Here is a 19,258-nt window from a genome sequence, read left to right as displayed (position 1 = left end):
CTATAAGCTTAACTATCTGCGAGGCAGAGGACATTTAAATTTGTAATCGCATAAACGAATGCAAATGAATAAATGAACAAATAAACTTTAGGAATAGTGTAAGTGCTGGTACTGTATTTTCAATAACATAGTTGCCGTGGTGTTGAAGCATTATAAAAAGAAATAAAGAAACAATCAAACAGACAAGCAATGCAAAGAAACTTTCTTGGGAACTTAGTTAAAGTATGGTAGTAGGGTACTGTATTTTAAAGTGTATTGCTGTGGCCGTGCTTGAAGCACTAAAAGTAAACTGCGGATGATCTTCTTTTATATAATTCTTCACCCCACAGTTCTCATATATGATTTTCATATATTCGTAACTCATCATCATCCTTTCACGGGTAATTCACGGGTTTATAACGAAGCAATTCAACGACCTGCGCCCAGTGGGCTTCTTAGCTCATTTGGTAAGAGCGCTGCATCGGTATCGCAGAGGTCAAGGGTTCGAATCCTGTACAAGCCTGAATTTTTTCAAGCTTTCTTTTCGAAGCTGCAAAAGTTGGGTCTATAACTGCGATGATCTTCTTTCATGTAAAACTTATTTTTGTGGCGTTTCGCTGAAGCATTTGCCTGTTTGTTTTGTCCGGAAGGATCACCCTGTTTCCATAAATTTCTAGTCAATGCCCCAACCCCCAACCTCCTAATCTTTACATTGTGAATTTGTGCACACAACTTTATTTTCCAATTTTAAGCCAATGGAATTTGGGGAAAACTGTAGATTAAGCCCCTTTGATTATGGGCTCCCTGGACTTATTTCAAAATTTGGATTTCTTCTAAAGTTTAATACGTGTTAATCGTCGTCATCATCATTATCATCATCATCATCATCATCATCATTATCATCCGTATTGTCATTATCATCACCATCACCAACACTAAAGATTGCGAGGCCGGATGTGGTAGTTGCCTGTTTCGAAGGTCAGTGAAAGATCATACCAATACTGTAATCAGAGAGCTGGGCACAATCTCAATGTGAGAATCTACAAAGCTATCTTGCGGGCCAACTGGTCATTGACTGTAACGTCAGTGTTCGCCAGAAATCTGCGGAACATCACACATCTTGAAGAAAACGTTTTCATTTGAACTATAGATCAGCAACGGCAGATCATTGATATCAGGCCCACTGTGATAAATACTACTGCTCATAACATTGTCAATTCTGTCAATAACAAGCTCAAAAGATCTCTTTGATCATTAAACCTAAAAATCGTGTTCTCCCCATTTTTTCACCCGAGCTGTCTCTCTTTTTACATGGTGTGTCGAGCAAAACGCGCTGAAGAAAAAGAGAGACAACTTGCAGTCTAAGATTTGGTCGTTTTGTGCTCAAAAATGATTTTCTCAGAAAAATTGGTACTTTTCTCAAAGGGTTAGTGCGACATGATCCATTAGGTGTTGGATCTTTAAATCCTTTATGGCATGTGTGCTCTACACATAAGGCTTTCTGGTTTCTCTCTTAGTTCAGGGGCGGATCCAGGATTTTTTTTAGGAGGGGGTGCACTCGTCTCTTGCTCTACTTCAACACCAGTAAACTACATAGTTTTTTTTTTTTGCAGAATACCAGTTGTATTAGAAAACCGCAGGTCATCTCGGGGGGGAGGGGGGGGGATGTGCATTCCCTGCACCCTCCCCCTAGATCCGCCCCTGTAGTTCAACAACTTGATCATGGGATTCCTGTTAAAAGTGCGCTTTTCAGATTATGTTCTACAAACGGATCCAAAGAGTTTTCGGAATTTCCAAGGATGGCGGTGAACCAGACAATTAACGTGAAAAGTTGCCAATCAGTTCAAGAGGTTCGTCCTTCGAACTTACTTCATGAGTAAGACAGAGGTGTCATTATTGGAAGGAGAAAAGTTATGCCTCATTTGCCTTTTTCCAAGGACAAAAACCCCGAGCTTCAAAACTTTCGAAGTTCGCAGGGCGTTTGACCTCGTTTTTTAAATACCCCGTAAAACGTCTCTTTGCGGGTTCCAAACGTGGCAACAACGTTTTTCTTGTTCTTTTAGATCCTTTTAGATCTTTTAGATCCAAAACAAAGAAAAACGGTAAATTTCCTACCAAGAATACGGCTAGCTTAATCGATTTTTAAACGCAAATTTCCTCCGTACATAAGCCCCTCCACAAATAAGCCCCTCAAAAAGGGCCTTTGAAAAATATAAGCCCCGGGACTTATTTTCGGAATTTTACGGTATCTTGGTTTGTAACTTGTCTCCATACCAAAAGTCATATATAAAATGCAAAATAGTGATTTTTCCAGCCCTCTAGCCAGTCCATTTTTTGTGTTAGTTAAACACTTTTATCCCATTACGGGATCTTAAATTATAATTGAAACATTGCAAACATAAAGGCTTTTCGGACCAAAAAAAAAGTGGGGCCGTACGAGTAACATTTGCCTCTTAACCTTTCTTGTTTGCGTTGGTTTATTTTGTTTGATTCATGCTTGTTTATTTGCCTGGGCAAACAGATTAGTAATTTTACCAATTTTTGGCCCTTTGTTCAAATAACTTCACCTTGACCACATGTAGGTTTCGGAGCTGCATGTGAATTTGTAAAACTACAACAATTTGATCGCACGGTATGAATGGGTTGGCTTTCAAGAGTCTTTTCTTTTTCTTCCACTCTTTACACTCTTTTCCCTGTAAATTCACTTTGTGAACTTATATAAAGAAATCGTTCGCGTTATGACCTATTTACAAGTTGGCTTATAGGAACCTTGATTTATCCCTTTGCTTCTAATCAGATTTAATGGCCCACTCACCCTGCTAGCAGAGCATTTCCTTCCCTTGGTCTCGATTTTGCGTATTAGAGAAAGACTTTGCGTGAATCGAGTAAAATCGTTTTTTAGCAAGTGCCGCTTGTTGCTTGGATCCCGTTTTGAACCCAGGCGTAATAGCCGCGCGCTTGGTTCAGCGGGCTCAGTTATAACCATTGGATTATCAACAAACGGATGCTCACACTCGTAAAATAAGTTTGACCATATACAGAACAAGATTGACAGGTCCAGTAGCTGAAGCTGGGCGATTTCAAAGGTTTGACACAATTCAGACAGAGCCTCCTTGTTCTCTTTCTCACTCAAGAAGACCGAAGAGACTCCTCTTGCAGGGTGTGGCCCACTTTGAAAGAAGAGTTTTGTTTTCAGAAAGATATTACGACACAAAAGAATCGCAAATATTAAAATAGCTCGAAAATATCGGAAGGTATCAATCAGGTAATACCACCACTGCACTGAATTGACTGCTACCCATACAACAGTTATTTGAATTATCTAAAAGTATTCTAAAAATAAGAGGCGACAGTTTCCGCGTGATATCGCCTGTATTCTCACGCTTACAATCTCTATGAATTGCCGGCGACATAAATATTTATGAAATAACCCACTTTATACATGTATTACAGAGCAGTGGCACGGAGAATAGGGAACCATCTTTTACACCGAAGATTTGTAAGCTATATTATATTGGAATGGAGTCCTGGAGAATTTTTTTTTGGTTATGTTTCTGTCTTTTTACAAGAGAAGCTCTTAAGGCCCGAGTCCAGTCCCCAAAGCAGACTATCCGGATATTGCAGTTCCAATGCCTCTTTGACTTGAAGTCCATGCTGCTGATCCCGAACTTCCACTACAACTTTGATCTGTCACAACAAAGAAATACAAGTTTTAAAGTGTTAAATTGCACTCAAAAGAGGGAATAAACACAGATAAGACTGTAACCACTCACCTGTACGCTAAACACACTCGACATAAGCCACGCCCGTTCATGAAAAATATCTTTTACGCTAAAATTAAATTGAGAGAATAAGAACACTTCGTTGTTGTTGAAATAAAAAGACACAAAACAGAGATAACCAGACAACTTTTCTTGAAATAAAAGAGACAAATGACGAAAAAAGATTTTAAAAACAGTCGATCATACGGTAACAATTGTTGATCGAAAACCGGGAGGTTGGAAGGAAGGAGTGGGGGAGGGGGTCGGAGAACGGTGAAAAATGATACCGGAAAAGGTTAATCGGCATATTGTTGGCGAGATCGTTGGTGACGTAAGAAATGCGCAAGTTTTTTTTCTTCCAAACTAGGTTCTGATAACTACAAGCAAAAAATTAAAAGAAATCAAAATGTATGATATGTAATCTACTTGCATTCTACCAGCACTAGCTTCGTTTTTCCAACCGTCAAAAAACCGAAACCCAACGAAAACTCTGGTTGTCTCCTCCGAGTAGGAGGATTTCTTTCATACACAAAAAAACTCACAACAAATATTAATTATTCTCTCTTCCCAGCATTCCCCTCGCGCTTTCCCCTCTCCCTTGCCCGCACGTTTTAGAGCCAATTGAGACACAAACGCAAACGGCCATCCTAATTCCTGAGGTCTCTCTGAGGCAAAGGAACTTCAGAAAAAAAAGCCATGCTAGGAAGGAAGTTAGAAAGAGGCTTCTACGGGAGACTACGGTGAACCAATCCGAAGTGAGGTAAAAACAGGCAGCTGACGCAAAGCGCGGGAAACTGTCTAGATGGGGAGGTTATAATTTTTGACTTGACGCAAAAAATTCAGCCGATCACAAACACGGTAAAGTATTAAAGAAACCAGTTTTCAGAAAATCGCTTAATAAGTTAGGTTACCTTGCTCCCATTGAAGCCAACAGCCTTGTTAGTTCTGCAATTCCTCCTGGTCTATCACTAACGGTGACGATAAATCTACAGAGCCTTCCATCGGCGGCTAAACCACGATCGATACAGCGACCCAGCACTGTGGAGTCGATATTCCCTCCACACAATGGTATAACTACCCTAGGAAAGACGTTTTATTTAATATCAGATGAATAACTTGTCACTCTAAGGCACCCTTAAATTCTCATTAATGGTTTCCAAAAATGTGTTGGCAAATACGGATTTTTGCAAAGTGACCTTTCATTGGCTGTAACAGTATTCACACTAGAGACGGATAATCCATCTTCAAGATCCATCAAAATTTAGGGTTCATACAAAAAATAGCAACCATTTTTCAAGGACTTTTCAAGGGCCACATTAGATTTTCAAGGACCACCTACTAGGAATATAACTTCACAGATTGTACAAAAATGCACATTCCCAGTCCATTCTAATAAGACTTTAAGGCATGAACTGTTTGCTACACCAACTTCTCTACATTCTTCAGTTCATTGGTCTTGAATTGATAGTTAATTGGCATAAAAAATAGAGCACTTTATGTAAATAACCTTTAAATACTCTGAGCTACGATTTATATTCTGTCTTGGACAACCAAAAACCATCAAAAAACTCTTCCCAGGCCACTACAATCAAAGTTGAAGAAAATTCAAGGACTTTTCAAGGAAAAATGGAATCCAAGCACTTTTCAAGACTGTGCGAGCACTGAAATTAACAGGCAGATTGTCCATCCAAAGTTAAGACTGTTCCATTTTCAAATTCTCTAAGATGTATTATCTGTCTGACGCGAATTATCCAATGGATAACCAGTCTCAGTCGGATAATCAGTCTCTAGTGTGAATACGGCCATTAAGTTAAGATGGAAAACAGGAAGTAAAAGTGTTGCTTCAGCTGACAAAAGTGTTTACGTAGTTATTTTCAGTAGCAATCTTTCATACCACCATAAAACGATTTTTCCCTGCGACCTTAAACTTAGCTTGAGGTTTGATTTACCAACTCTCTAACAACAACTGGCCAAAGTAAAAAGATTTATTTCAAATTGGACGCTTTAGTCCCTAGATCTTTTGTCAGGTCGAAGCCGTTAGAGCGCTTTGACGAGGGTCTAGCACCCAAAACATTACCACTTATCCTATAACCCTAAAGTGATCATACTATTTTTCTATGTGCCACACCTAAACCAACACAGGGATAATAAGGTAAAACCAAAAGCCAATTTACAAACAATCTTAAATACAGGCAATATCGCTCGCGACGCTTATTTACGGTCTAAGATAAAGCCTGAAATACTCCAGAAAAAAATAAGATCTTGGACGGGATATGAAATTACGGTTTATGTTGTTTGAGAAATCAGTGATATATCCCTCTAATGCAAAACAGTGAATCGCGAGTATTAGTTTTGACACTATACCGCTCGTGTTTAGCAATAAACCAGTTGTAGCTCTAACTTTAGAACAACGCTGTCATTAATTAATGCACCCACATTACTGCCAGGATCCTTTATCGTTTTAATTTCGGAAACTCATTACACGACCTCTCGTACATTTACCGTAATATCATTCATCCACCTACTTTTTAGCCTGTAGCTCGGGCAACATTCCAGCCAGAACAGCAGCAAAGGCAGTCACTCCGGCACCTTCAACAACTGCTTTCTCTTCCTCAATCAAACGCAAAATGGCAAGGGCAATGAAGTCTTCACTGAAATAACAAGGTTAATTTCGGTTTTTTACGAAAGAGACTCATGGCTTTCTCGAGAACAACAGGTTCATAGAGCTCTAACAAAAAACAATAACCACTCATAATTTGTTACGCTGACAACTCCGAATCTAATACCTTATTTACCGACTTTATATACTGAGTTCTCTCAGTGCTGGACACGCCCGCACCAGTGTCGTTTCTACTTAGGCATCTGTACATGCGAAGAACCAAACTGTTTGCAGGGCGGAAAAACCACAAGGTTTGTAGTACAAATCTCTGGCAGTCACCACCCCTAGTGTGCTGCCTTTAGAATTACCTCGGGTAGGTGTAAGGTACAGCGGTTTGCCATGGCTCACATCCGGGAGTTGTATCCAGGCCTCAGTGGCCAACAGGCGGATAACGCTATTCACCGGAGGTAAAAGTCTACTTCCAGTGGATAGCGCAAACGGTTTCACTATTTTTTTCCCTGGTGATTAATCCGGCGGAAAGCGCTATCCATATTCTTAAGAACTGAGGCGGCCAGGACTGATTAAAGTAAGTGAGCGCGCGAAAAGTGTTGTTAATGAGTGTAAGGGTGGCCTTGATGAATTAAAAAGCGTGGCGGTTTCCGATACTACTTAACAATTATTCTTTGAATCGAGGTGAATAGTGGCTACTTATTTACCGAGCCGGGAAGCGGCGAGGTAAATATTCCTAAAGCCACTATTCCCTGAGATTGAAAAGAATAATTGTTTTAGTATACACACGAAGTGATCTCAAAAAATCAGAGAGAAAACCATTAAAAAGTACGATTTGATTGACGGATTAAATCACGCGAAAGTTTAAAAACTGTAGATCTTTGCAGAATTTTCAAACCGGCATGGCAATTTACAAGTTTATAACTTCGCAAAAAACAGCGTAATGGCTTAAATGGAACCGTTAAAAGTTTGAATTGTTTCCTTAACTGAGAAGACAAGTAGAGCTTGGTTGTTTTCTTTTGACTCACCAAGTTTATAGGCAAAAAGGTTTGTTGTGTCGTTCTTCGCGTGAAGTGCTGACAAACATGGCGGCACGGTTGCTCGAGGTAAGGCGTCGTCTTCTTGTAGCATTCTTTTTCCTATTTAGTTGAAACGTAGAATTTCTGCAAACATTTGCTTTCAAATTTGTTTGTCATAAATGTACTTCGATTTTTGGGCCAAATTTTTCTTGTTAGGAAACGCTGAGTTCACAAAACGGTCTCTTCTACGCGAATAAACGGGAGTTGTAAACAATCCATCGAACGCAAAAACTCGGCCACAGTAGATGGAAAAACGCCGTTTTGAATCCTTCGAAGTCTTTAATTGCCTTAAAAAAAGTCAGCCCTAGGGTTTTGCCGACTTGTAAAAGATGGGAAAAACACCGAGCTCACACATTATCCACTCGCTTGGAGGTGAATACTTAACAATTATTCCTCGAGCCCGAATGGGCTCTGAGTCAATAGCCCATGAGGCCGAAGGCTGGTCAAAAATATCGAGACAAAACAACTTTAGCTGCTTAAAGCTAGACTTTAATCCTTTTTTTGCCGCCAAAAAGCCGGAGCTTTCGCTACTACCTGTAGTGGGCTATAACATATAGCCTAGTAGTAGCTCAACCAATCAGAACGCAGCATTGATAATAGACCACTAGTTGGATTTTACTAATGTTGAATAGTCCGAGATAGCGAACCAATCAGATTGCTTAAATCACCAAGATCACTGAGTATGTATATACTAAATTGGGTTATCCGTCTGTAAAAGGATAACCTCTTCTTTACAGGAGCTACCATGGTTGCTTGTAAGCAGAGTATCAAAGAGTATGTAAGTTGGTGTTCCTGTGAATCTTACCTAACACTTATTACTTTATCAACAATCGCTGTGGCAGTTGCAAAGGCGTTGGAGCCAACCTTGGATACACACAGCCCTGCAGGGGACATGTAAGGAAAAAAGTCACAATAGGGTATAAAACGTTTTAAATCTGTGACGCAATAAACTAAAATAGAAACCAAATTGTAGGGCTGTGCTTTAGCAGTGCCCAACGGCCCATGGTGTATTAACTAGTTTTGCTCTTGGGCGACTAGGAAATCTTAGTTTTTCATAAAAATCCTATGCTGGGCTGCACCTTGGATTTTACAAGTTCAGAGCACCGGGCTCCCTTCAATAGAGTACTAAAGTGTGACGTCATAAAAATGAAATTTCTGAAATTATGGGATTTGTCAGGATATTCTGAAAGAACAATGCCCAAGAGGCCTATTTGCCAAAAATGAGCATTTCTGGGCAAATTGTCCCTGAGATCGTAGCCCAGTTATGCTTAGAAAACTCCATACAAACCCTTCTAAATTTTTTTTGGGTCGACCCAAAAAAAAATTAGAAGGATTTGTATGGAGTTTTCTGAGTTTAACCGGCTAACATCTCAGAGACAATTTGCCCCGAAATGCTCATTTTTGGTAAGTAGGCCTCTTGGACATTGTTCTTTCAGAATATCCTGACAAATCCCATAATTTCAGAAATTTCGTTTTTATGACGTCATCACTTTAGTACTCTATTGTTCCTAGAGTACAGCGTTAAATAGGATTTCATAACTACAGAAGGAAACAAAAGAAACACAAAAAAGCTAATAAAAATAGACTTTATAACCATAATGGACTTTATAACCATAACCAGTGCCCACCTTGTTAAGTTTTTGCTATTTGCGGGCATCTAACACTGATCAATAGCAAAGAAAATCAATCCGCGAATTTCAATTTCACCACTTCTTTCGTGGCAGTAGAAATTATATGAAAGAGCTCAGCATTGTGTTCTACCCAGAGTGGTTCTGATTCATTATCACGTTTTCTAGATCGCGAAGCGGTGCCTGCTTCCAGCGGTTTGAGCTGGTTTGGATAAAGTATATACGTGACATTTTTTAAAAAATAATAAATGAGAAGAAGGAAATTTGCTCAGATGTCCTAGGTTCACGCATAAATTATACATTTTTGTAGTAATTCCAAAATATCTCAAAATTTCCTGCATTGAATTTTGTGAAACTTCTCTTAGTAGACGCCGGCCAATGTATACGTAGGGTTAAGCATTTCCAGAGAACTTACGGGCAAGGGCTAAAATTCAATACAGAGCTGAAACAAGACGTCCTTGTCGAGCGATCGATATGTATTCTAATCTCAAAATATTGGACAGACTCTGTGTAATCGACGTAAAACAAAGATGAAGCCGTTAGGTATAAGAGGTTCAAAGGTTGGAGGCTGCCTACCAAAATACTGGTCGAACCAGTCGAAGCACTTTAAAACTGAGGGCGTGTCATTCAAATGAAACCTTCTTGCTATCTCTTTTTTAGCATTTTACGATTTTGCATCAGCTTGCAACTCTTACAAATCTATCTTAGGAGTAGAAGAGGTCATTTTAAAAGATCTATACAGTAAGGACAGAGCCTTACCATCGGCTAATGTCAGAGACTGATTGGCTTCTATTTTAACTGGACGACCAGCAGCCATTGCTGCCTGAAAGCTGGCGCAGCGTTCTGATTCAACTCCCTGTAGAGAAACAGACACGATTAATACTGGTAACTAAACGACGCTTAAATGTAATATGCAGGAAAATCCCCCTTACTAGGACTCATCCTGATCCTGGACGAGGGCTACCCCACACGGCAATTCTGTTCAAGTTTGTTTGCAATAAAAGGGGATGTCGGCGCATTGAGCTTTGTAAATGCGTCATATAAGAATGTATTTATTACTCTTATTATTATTATTATTATTATTATTATTATTATTATTATTATTATTATTATCATTATTATTATTGTTATTATTATTATTATTATTATTATTATTATTATTATTATTATTATTATTAGGAAGGGAGGTTGTGTAGCTCAGAGACATGATACAATCCGAGATCTTCTGACATCACACATCAGTAAAGTGTGCAGAAATGTGGAGACAGAGCCACTCCTGCAACCACTCGACAATGAAGTATTCAACCTTCAGTCCACTGTTACAAGTCGAGAAGCGAGGCTGGATATGAGGGCAGGAGGTTTTTGGACACCAGGAGTAACGGCATTCTTTGACGTACGTGTAACGCATGTTAACTCCCGGTCCAACCAGGGCAAGTACACAGCTACGATCTTCAAAGAGCAAGAAAACGAGAAGAAAAAGAAATACAACCAGAGAGTGATGGATGTAGAAATGGGAACCTTTACACCACTGGTGTTTGGTACAAACGGGGGCATAGGGACTCGATTGTCAGAACTTTTTAAGAACTCTCGGAAATAAGCTTTCGACTAAGAACGATGAATCCTACGCCAGCGTTATTTCCTGGCTTCGAATACAGCTCTCATTTGCTATATTAAGAACTGTACACAGATGCATCAGAGGTTCGTCAGAGGTTCGTCAGAGGTCTCAGAAGACTTCACTTTCGCCGTAGCTGGTCTACATCTGCACTCATAATTTTAGGCCTAGATTTTTGATAGTTTTTTTCTTAGTGATGGTTTGCGTTCTTGTATAAATAGCACCTCGTAGACAACGCATTCGAAATTGTTTCTGCTTTTTTTTTAGAATATTTTATTTAAGAACATTCTTAGAATTTTGCCTTCAGGCCGAATGATCTATGAATTACTGCAAACTTTTCTGAACCCTGTTCAGCTATAACGAGAAAATTTATTGAGGGTTCTTCTTACGATTATTTGAACATCAGGACGTAATCCTTTGACTGCCACAGCCACACCAGCCAATAAGCCTCCACCGCCCACAGGGATCACAACCGCATCCAAATCAGGTACCTCTTCGACAATCTCCAGACCCAACGTACCCTGGCCAGAAAGGATGTTAGGATGATCGTACCTTAAAAAGAAAAATAGAACCACCTAAAAACTGCATCTTACAGAAACGGCTTCGCCTTTTAACATTCCCAAACTAAGACAAAACAAAGGAAATAGGCCATTTTCTATCCTAAGACCAGCTTATACAGTGAGGGAAAAGGCAGCTCAAGCCGATTTTTCTACCTTTTCCCCCAATACGGATGAGCCTGGTCCCAGGCTAGCTATTTTCGAGTTGCCTTAAGCCTCTGTTTCGAAGTGAGGCTAATGTAAAACAACAAGGGCTTTGCACTTGGCCTCGTTCTGAAAGAGAGAGTTATTTTCGAATTTGAAAATGGTCTTATAGACTTTACACTACGTACCGTGATGGTGGTTGTGACATCAGATACTAATAACTAAATTGCGAACTTCAGCTTTCAATTTCTTCAACAACAATTGCTCATTTGAGAAGCTACAATGGACGACAAAAGAACTTGGGACTGTGTGAAAAAGCCCTTCCAAGCAATCGTTACGTAGGACCCTGCTCCTAAGGACAATTTTTTGTTCGGCTTTTGGTTCATCCCGTCGTCCCCCCACTTCCCCTAGCAATGTTGTGGCCAAAAAAAGCACTCATTTTCACACATTTTGGTCCAAATTCAATTTTGTTGGAGGAGGGGCCGCTAGTTTTAGTAATATCACTGGAAAGGTCTCAGCACTTTTGACCTCCATTGTACATTAAACAAACACTCCTCTAAGTGTTTCATCCGACATCCAGACACTTTAAAGTCGGTCTTAACATACTCTGCTGCGTCTCATTTTTTCAACCCACTTCTCTGCGTTTAGATATAGAATAAAATACACTGTGTGTCGCGTTTGATGTACATTAAGTTTCGTCGCATTATGGTCGCCCCGGCACTAGTTACCATATCAGATATACACAGGTGAAAAACTTCATCTTAACTCCAGACCATGGCTGGCAGTTACGAACGACGTAGCTTAGGTTTTGAGCAACGGGCCCCTGAGGAGATCACGGCAGTAATGAAACGAGAACATAATCGTTTAACTGTTCAATTATTAAACTCACCCATTGATATATGCTAATCCATTCGCCTTCGCCATCTTCAGAGCAATTTCTTTTGACTGTAAACGCAGACAGAGCAATTCATTTACAGCTTACGTTAATAGGAGACGTCGCATTGCACGTTAAAAGTCTTTTATGTGTTTCAATTTTAAAGACAAAATATTGATATAAAATTCCAACAGGCCAATGCAACGGCTATCAAGTAGACTGTCCAGGCGTTAAGATAAAGGGAAGGGTGCAAAGAAAAGTCAGCAGGAAAGAACAACTACTCTCTACTATCTGAACGCCTGGAACAGGCTAACTACCAGGACAGGGGGGCCCCCCTGCTACCAGGGTATGTTGGAAATGAATCTATCCAAAATTAACTAGTTTCCTGAGTGAACGCTCAGTAGTCATTAACAGGGCTACTGTTCACACTACACCAGATGGCTTGTAGTGACGACACGAAAAGCTATCCGTCATAGTGTGAACGCCTATCCGATGTGTGACTCACTCTCCACTTTGGAGATCGGCGCGGAGCAGTTTCGCTCCGTTACAGAAATCGCGCCGAAATCACCGTTCTTATGTATGAACAAAAGCCCAATCCGGTGTGGTTTTCGTGCCGGCGCAAAAGCTGTCCGGTATTGGATGAACATTGTCATAGTTTAACTGAGTGCTCTGTTATATGACCCACGTTAGCCTGAGAAAACAGCCGACATTTGGCGACGCTACCACTGGTTTTCCCGCCAAATGACGTCTGAGAAACGAGTGCAGAAATTCCATACTGATGACGCGTCACTACCCAGATCTGGGTAGGAAAATTCCCGCTATTAAACATCCGAGTGGTCGCTTACGGGAGAGTTTTTGAAGCAGTGTTTGATTGAGAAACAAAACGGTTATTTACAAAATGGTCGCTTAAGAGAAGCGGCGCTATAAGAGAGTTGATTGTAATTTAAATAGGGCCTAAGTTGGAAGGTCTTATGTATTTTTACGAAATTTGAACGGTGAAACCTTGTTATCTTCTCAAGCGTAATAGTTCAAGTAAAATTCCTGGAAGCAACTCTTGAATTTTGAAAAGTGACAACATAACATACGTGGTCATGTACCGTTGATGTCTCTTTACATTTCTAATGTGCTCCAAATTTGCATAGCCACTTCCTTTTATTGAAGCCGTATTTTTTTCAATTTTATGCAGGATGATAGCATATACTTCTTATCGAACTCATCGGCGTCGACAACTATTCGGTTCTTTATACCTCAATAAGATCTGCACCATTCACGTGGACAGTAGCACCATGTTTCCTGCATGCTGAAATCTTCATGATAGGTGCGTTCAGTGGCATTACAACAGTCACAGGAACCCCAAGGTCCTTTCCATGATATGATAATGCTAAGGCGTGGTTCCCAGCCGAAGCTGCTATTACTCCTTTCGTCTTTTGCTCCTGAAAAAAAAACGCTGCTGTAAAGTAACAGAAAAGCAGGACTTTCTGACATTGTGCATCGGCAATAGTAAAAATATTGTTAAGCTAGAGGTTGGAATGAGTACAGTAAGTTTAAGTCTTAAGGTGATGTTACACGGGAAGATGCGTAGTGACGATTTTTAGCGCAACACAGGGTTCAAATGTTGGAACAATATTGCAGCCATTCAAAACAATGTAACAACAATGTTGTAACGCCGTGTTGTTAAAAATCGTTGTTGCGAATCGTCCCCTGTAACATCACCTTTAGTGGAAAACTAGGAGGTGGGAGTTCCAGTGAAGTGCGGGAAGAAGGAGAAACAGGGGTAAATTATGCAATAGTGCTTAATATTTCGCAGAATAAATTGGGCTAAAGGGAGAGAGCCAAGAAAAAAGGGGGCGGGAGCCGTAAATGCAAGGTGTAGGAGGTCGGGAAGTTTGGACCCTAAGTCCCCCACTGTTAACCTGTCACTGGGTATAATACCTTCTGGCTGGAGATTACCACTGCCCAGAAAGCGCTGTTAACTTTATATGGAAAAGTTTCAAATTAGTCATGAAAGGGTCTCAATAAACAATGTCATGTGTGCCAAGATAAATTTATACAATGCCAGCTTTCCACGTGACCGGTATCAGCAGGTATCCATGTTAAAACCGAGTGTCATTGTATTTTTTCCCTGGGGATAATAATAAGCAAGAGAAATGCACAAGCTCCACAAGCACACCTTCAAAGAAATTGCTTCCCATGAGGAAAAGAAACATGAAGTTGGCAATCTTTACATGGTTTCCCAATCCTCTCATTCTTTTTATCCTTGAGGAAAATACAGGTGTAAGAATTCATCCATTGTCTATGAGGAAACAGACATGGAAAAATACATTTCCACTTACACCTACTTTAGACAACATGAGCAGTGTGTTCCTAGCACCTCTTTCTTTGAAGCTAAAATGAATAAATCACATAAAAAGGATATATCAGAAAATTGAAAAGAACAGATCACAAATTCTCGCCAGTTACAGTATTAAATCTATTTATTCATGGAACTTTTGCGAGAAAACACTTTTTAGTAGCCTGCAGCCTACAGTACAGTGCAGATCATACAGTGTTTCTCCATTTTCCTTACTTCATAAAACCACCAACCGTCAATGATATTGTCATGGTCATTGTAATTATCATCATCTTTTAAAGCAATCACATGACATCTTGATCAAAGAAAACAAATGATAAAATTATTTAAGCAATAGACCAAACTTTCTATGGGTTTACCGGCATGGTAACCAACGCGGGATGTTGGGAGAACACGTGAAAAGCTTGTAAATCATGAGCCGAAGTGGTAAACCCATAGAAAGTGTAGTTTAATGCTTTTAAAAAATAACTTTAAAGCATGCTTCAGTTTTCTATGAGTTTACCCGCACGATGAACCATAGGTTTTTAACCAATCAGAACGCGCATACTATCTTAGTTATTTTATAAAGTAAGTTAGTCACTGTGCCTACACAAATCCAAATGTACAAAATTGCTCTGTTTATCAACAGCATATTTACAACGCATGCAATTACACAATACCACAGCCAATTGCAGCTCCTAGAACACTTTAATTTTGGCTAAATGCGTTTGTACCATAATAGATTGTGTATAATTTAAAGTATTGTTTTAGAGCATATTTAAAGCAGATAGTGTTGCTGGATTAAGTGACGTAAAATAGGGACTGAATCAGTGGTCCGAAGAATTAAATTTTCTGGTCCATAGTCTGATATTACGATAATTATTAAGAAAGGGATTTTTTCAAAAAGCAAAACGTGATTTGGTATAGGCTTCAATGGTTAAGGGTTTCACAGTCTGAATGACATACCCAGTTATGGGTCAGGAGGAAAGTGGATTAAAAATATCAATATTAAGTATACTATTAACGTATATGTTGTCGTTAATTTTTTATCTCAGGTAATTTTTTCTTTTTTTTGTTTTTTTTTTGTTGTTGTTGTTTCAACTTCACTAGCATACATTACCATACCCAAAAACAAAAAGAAAAAGAAAAATTACCTGCCATAATATTTACTACAACATATACAAATTATGTAATGAATGCATGCAGACCTTCCAGTATGTTGAAGGTATTCCTTCTTGAAGTACAAATCCATATTTAGAGTCTCTGACATGCTGGATCTCTGAAAAGAAAGCAAAACTGATTAGTGCACAGTGCATGTTTTAGGTGGTTTCTCCAGTTTGCCACGGAGAAAGTGAACCTTAGTCAATGAGGGTCAGCATTAAAAAACTGTAGGAAAGATGATACACTCATTTCAATGTTCAGTAATTACATAGCCTTCAAAAGAACCAAAAATCAATTTTGTTAAAAAATTGAGTCACACTTTAAAACCCTTGGTGGTATTGGCATTCTGAAGTTCTAAACATCAAGATAATAATAATTATATCTTGAAATTAATTGTTAATGTCAAGAACTTCTCGATACAAAGTGACACTAGCCGATGACAATTGCCCTCTATATCCATAATCATCATACTGTATGTTTCACGGTTTTTAATCCTCCAATTCTGAACTCCTTGAGAAGTAACAAATCTGATTCAGTTTGACTATTTTCCAGGGGTGTTTGTGGTTTCTTTATAAACTTCATTCAAAGGAATTTTCAGAAAAGGCAAGATATTAGCACACACTTCACACTTCCCCTTAGTTATACATTACTTTGCTGAGTGGACTGGCCAGGGGTGTATATCTAACAAGACTTTAATTTATTTAGTTGATCTCTTGTCCAAGTAGCTGTGTTTATCGGCCAGTTTATTAAGGAATGCCCTTTTTCTGTAGGAAATTTGGCATGGGATTTTATGGGAGTTTTTGTTCCTGGGATTTGGGGAGGTTTTGTTGGAAGCCCTGGGCCGGGCTGTTCAAAGCAGGGTTAAGTTAACCCAGGGTTAGTGCTAAATTTGATTTCAGATATGAAAGCTTAAAAGGCAAATTCAGTTTTATTCTAAGACTTCTTGCCTACAATTTGATGATTGGATGCTCTAAAAAGAAGAGAGAAAATTAAGTCTGGGGAGGGTAAACAAAGTGATGACACAAATAAAAATGTCTGCATAGGAGACTACTTCTCCCCCACCACAAATATTGTTACTCCTTCACCAGACTAAACTGAATCCGTGTATGGAATTCAAGAAAATTTGAAGAGGTGTATAATATGAGATTAACCCATAAGCCTGATAATATAAACTGAGAGCAGTTAAATTGTTCATTTAAGGTTCCTAGAGTTTATTAAGACCTCTGGTAAAATTCATCTTCAAAAATTAGGGGTGGTCCCCAGGGTTAGTCCATGGGCCGGGTCCTAGAAGGGGTCCATGGATAGGGGGTCCATGTTTTGTATAGGTCCTCATTGATGCAACCTGACCTTATTATTATGACCAGGATTTTATGGTACAAAGGTGGTCACATTAACTCGGATGTAGCTAAGGAAAAGTCAGGCCGGCTGTTTTACTCAACTGCATCTTCAAAATTACCCCTTGTCTTTGTTTTTTAGAGCAATTTGATCTGGTAGTAAGCTCTTTTTCAGCCGATGAAATTAGCCGGCAGCCGGCTCTGTTTCACGACACTTTACCCATCACCCACAACCCATAACTATTATTTTATTAGCCCCCCACCCCCACTCCCCTCCAAATGGGTTCCTATTCATTTAACTCGTACGAAACGTTTGTTTGTTTTGTTTTTAACATACTGTGACGTCTATGTATGGAACGTGGCAAATATTCATTGTTATTAGTAATGCTCTTACAACATTAAAAATAACACGTTTTTACCCAAATCGTAAACTTTCGGATCTGCCAAAAGGGTAGTCACTAAATACAACGGAAATTTATGTTATTATAATCAGGCAGATTATAATGTTTATTCACGGGGCGTAAATATGAGCTACCGGAGAACGCTTCCGTCCGACGTTACAAACACTCCCTAACAACATTCAGCCTTGATGTTGTAAAATTATAGCTAGTTTTCTACAGATATTTACCTCACACGGTGTTTTTTTAATTCCTTTTCGAATCCTATACGCTGCAGCACTGACATCTTCAAACCCGACCAAGATGGGTTCGTCTGATTCGCCGGTCACTGGGTTTAAAAGTGCCAACTTGTTTACTAAGCCAGAACCCACTCGAACCAAGTTCGAAGGTGACGAGGGCTTCTTTTGCTCTTTATCTGTCATGGAGGCTATTTTCTTACCGAAACAGGATTGTGAAAATATCTTATCTAACACATACTTAATCAAATATCTTATTATTTGCATAAAGTTTTTGTGTATAATGCAAAATCCACTCAGGCGCGACAGAGAAGTGCGACGCGCTGAGGGCGCGACGCTCTCCGGATTTGGCACAATAGGGAGCGGGACTGGGACGGGGGAGAATGGTGGGAAGCGGTGGAAATGGGGAAAGTACACAACAATGCTTTATATTTCACAATCGAAAGAGGGCTGAAGGAATGAAGCCAAGAAAAAATAAAGGGCCAGGAGCTAGAAATGCTTAAGTTACCAGGGTGATGGGCTCCTGTAGGTACCCTGACATGGAGCTTGGACCCCATGTCCAACCCACCTTAAAGAGGGTGTGTCATCAAAATATTTTTTCTTAAAATTTTCGTTGTGGTTTTAATAGCAGTCAGTCATGTCAGACTTCGTTTTAAAGTTCCCCCTTAAAATATCATTTGTACAAGGAGGCTGGGCATTTCTTACCTCTGAGGGAGGGTGGGGATTGATGTGGCGGCGGCCGGCAGCCATTGTGCTTGAGGGATCATTTTCAAAATCTTGATTGTTTTTGGGGGGGGGGGGGGGTCATTTTCAAATTAGGGAGCGATACCTGAAGGGTCATTTTTATTTAATAAATTTCATGAAAGTAGTACAAAGTACTAAAGAGTGTGAATTGAAATTGAATGCAACATTGTCTGTAAATAGTAAACACTGATCTGATAAACATGATTGTAGATAAAGTATGTGGTGAACTTCGGCATGATTTATATGCTGCAGAACAGGTGTAATTTTTTTGCATTTTACAAGTGAGAGAAGGCAAGCCCTGAAAAATTAAGGCCAAAAAAATAATAATAACACTATCTTATTCTGCAAGCTGCACAATTTGTAGCTAGTAGTTTTGATTTGTGGCTAATAGTTTTTTATTTGCACTAGCAGTTTCCAGTGGCATGGGGGGGGGGGGGGGTCACTTTCACAATAACATTTATTAGGAGGATCATTTCTAAAAAATTTAAGCAAGGGTGATTGGAGAGTTGGTTTAAAAATCTTCTTAGCTTTCTCAAAATGGCTGCACCACCTCCTCCACCCCCCCAAAGGAATATCATTTTTCAAAAAAACAAGCAGTATCTTCAAAGTTTTAGATCACAGCATTCTGTAGAGAACTGATGTTGAATTTGGGAGGTCCCGTGATGGACAGTGTAATAAAAATTAACTCAAAAGATCACATAAAGGGGAAAACATCCCAATTTTTCCCAAGTTGGATGAACTTGGATATGCAAAATACAGAAGAACCCTTGTAACTTGAACTTTGAAGGGAAATAGGTAATGCAGGGGCGGATCC

At 39.5% G+C, this 19,258-nt stretch overlaps 1 protein-coding gene across 1 annotated transcript; it reads right to left on the bottom strand.

Annotated features, from left to right (window-relative positions):
* Positions 1-2,427: 2,427 nt before the first annotated feature.
* LOC140942319 (L-threonine ammonia-lyase-like) lies at positions 2,428-17,984 on the bottom strand. The gene is made up of 12 exons (XM_073391276.1): positions 17,695-17,984; positions 15,780-15,850; positions 14,582-14,627; positions 13,490-13,675; positions 12,258-12,313; positions 11,057-11,219; positions 9,815-9,911; positions 8,233-8,308; positions 6,266-6,391; positions 4,652-4,819; positions 3,753-3,810; positions 2,428-3,666 (listed from the first exon to the last, which is right to left on the bottom strand). The coding sequence occupies exons 1-12, from the start codon at positions 17,965-17,967 to the stop codon at positions 3,526-3,528; spliced, it is 1,461 nt and encodes a 486-aa protein (XP_073247377.1). The 5' UTR covers positions 17,968-17,984; the 3' UTR covers positions 2,428-3,525.
* Positions 17,985-19,258: the final 1,274 nt, after the last annotated feature.

Source organism: Porites lutea, chromosome 6 (assembly GCF_958299795.1).
Source record: "Porites lutea chromosome 6, jaPorLute2.1, whole genome shotgun sequence".
Classification (NCBI taxonomy): Eukaryota; Metazoa; Cnidaria; class Anthozoa; order Scleractinia; family Poritidae; genus Porites; species Porites lutea.
The sequence above is the reverse complement of the archived record's forward strand: the minus strand, read 5'-3'. Positions and strand labels throughout refer to the sequence as shown.

Excerpts from the sequence above, each read along its gene's own strand:
- LOC140942319 (XM_073391276.1), bottom strand. The coding sequence starts at position 17,967 with ATGCAAATAATAAGATATTTGATTAAGTATGTGTTAGATAAGATATTT. Across the intron at positions 13,676-14,581 it reads CACTGCTCATGTTGTCTAAA|GAGCAAAAGACGAAAGGAGT; the intron begins GTAGGTGTAAGT and ends TTTTTTTTTCAG. Across the intron at positions 6,392-8,232 it reads GATAAAGTAATAAGTGTTAG|TGAAGACTTCATTGCCCTTG; the intron begins GTAAGATTCACA and ends TTGTTATTTCAG.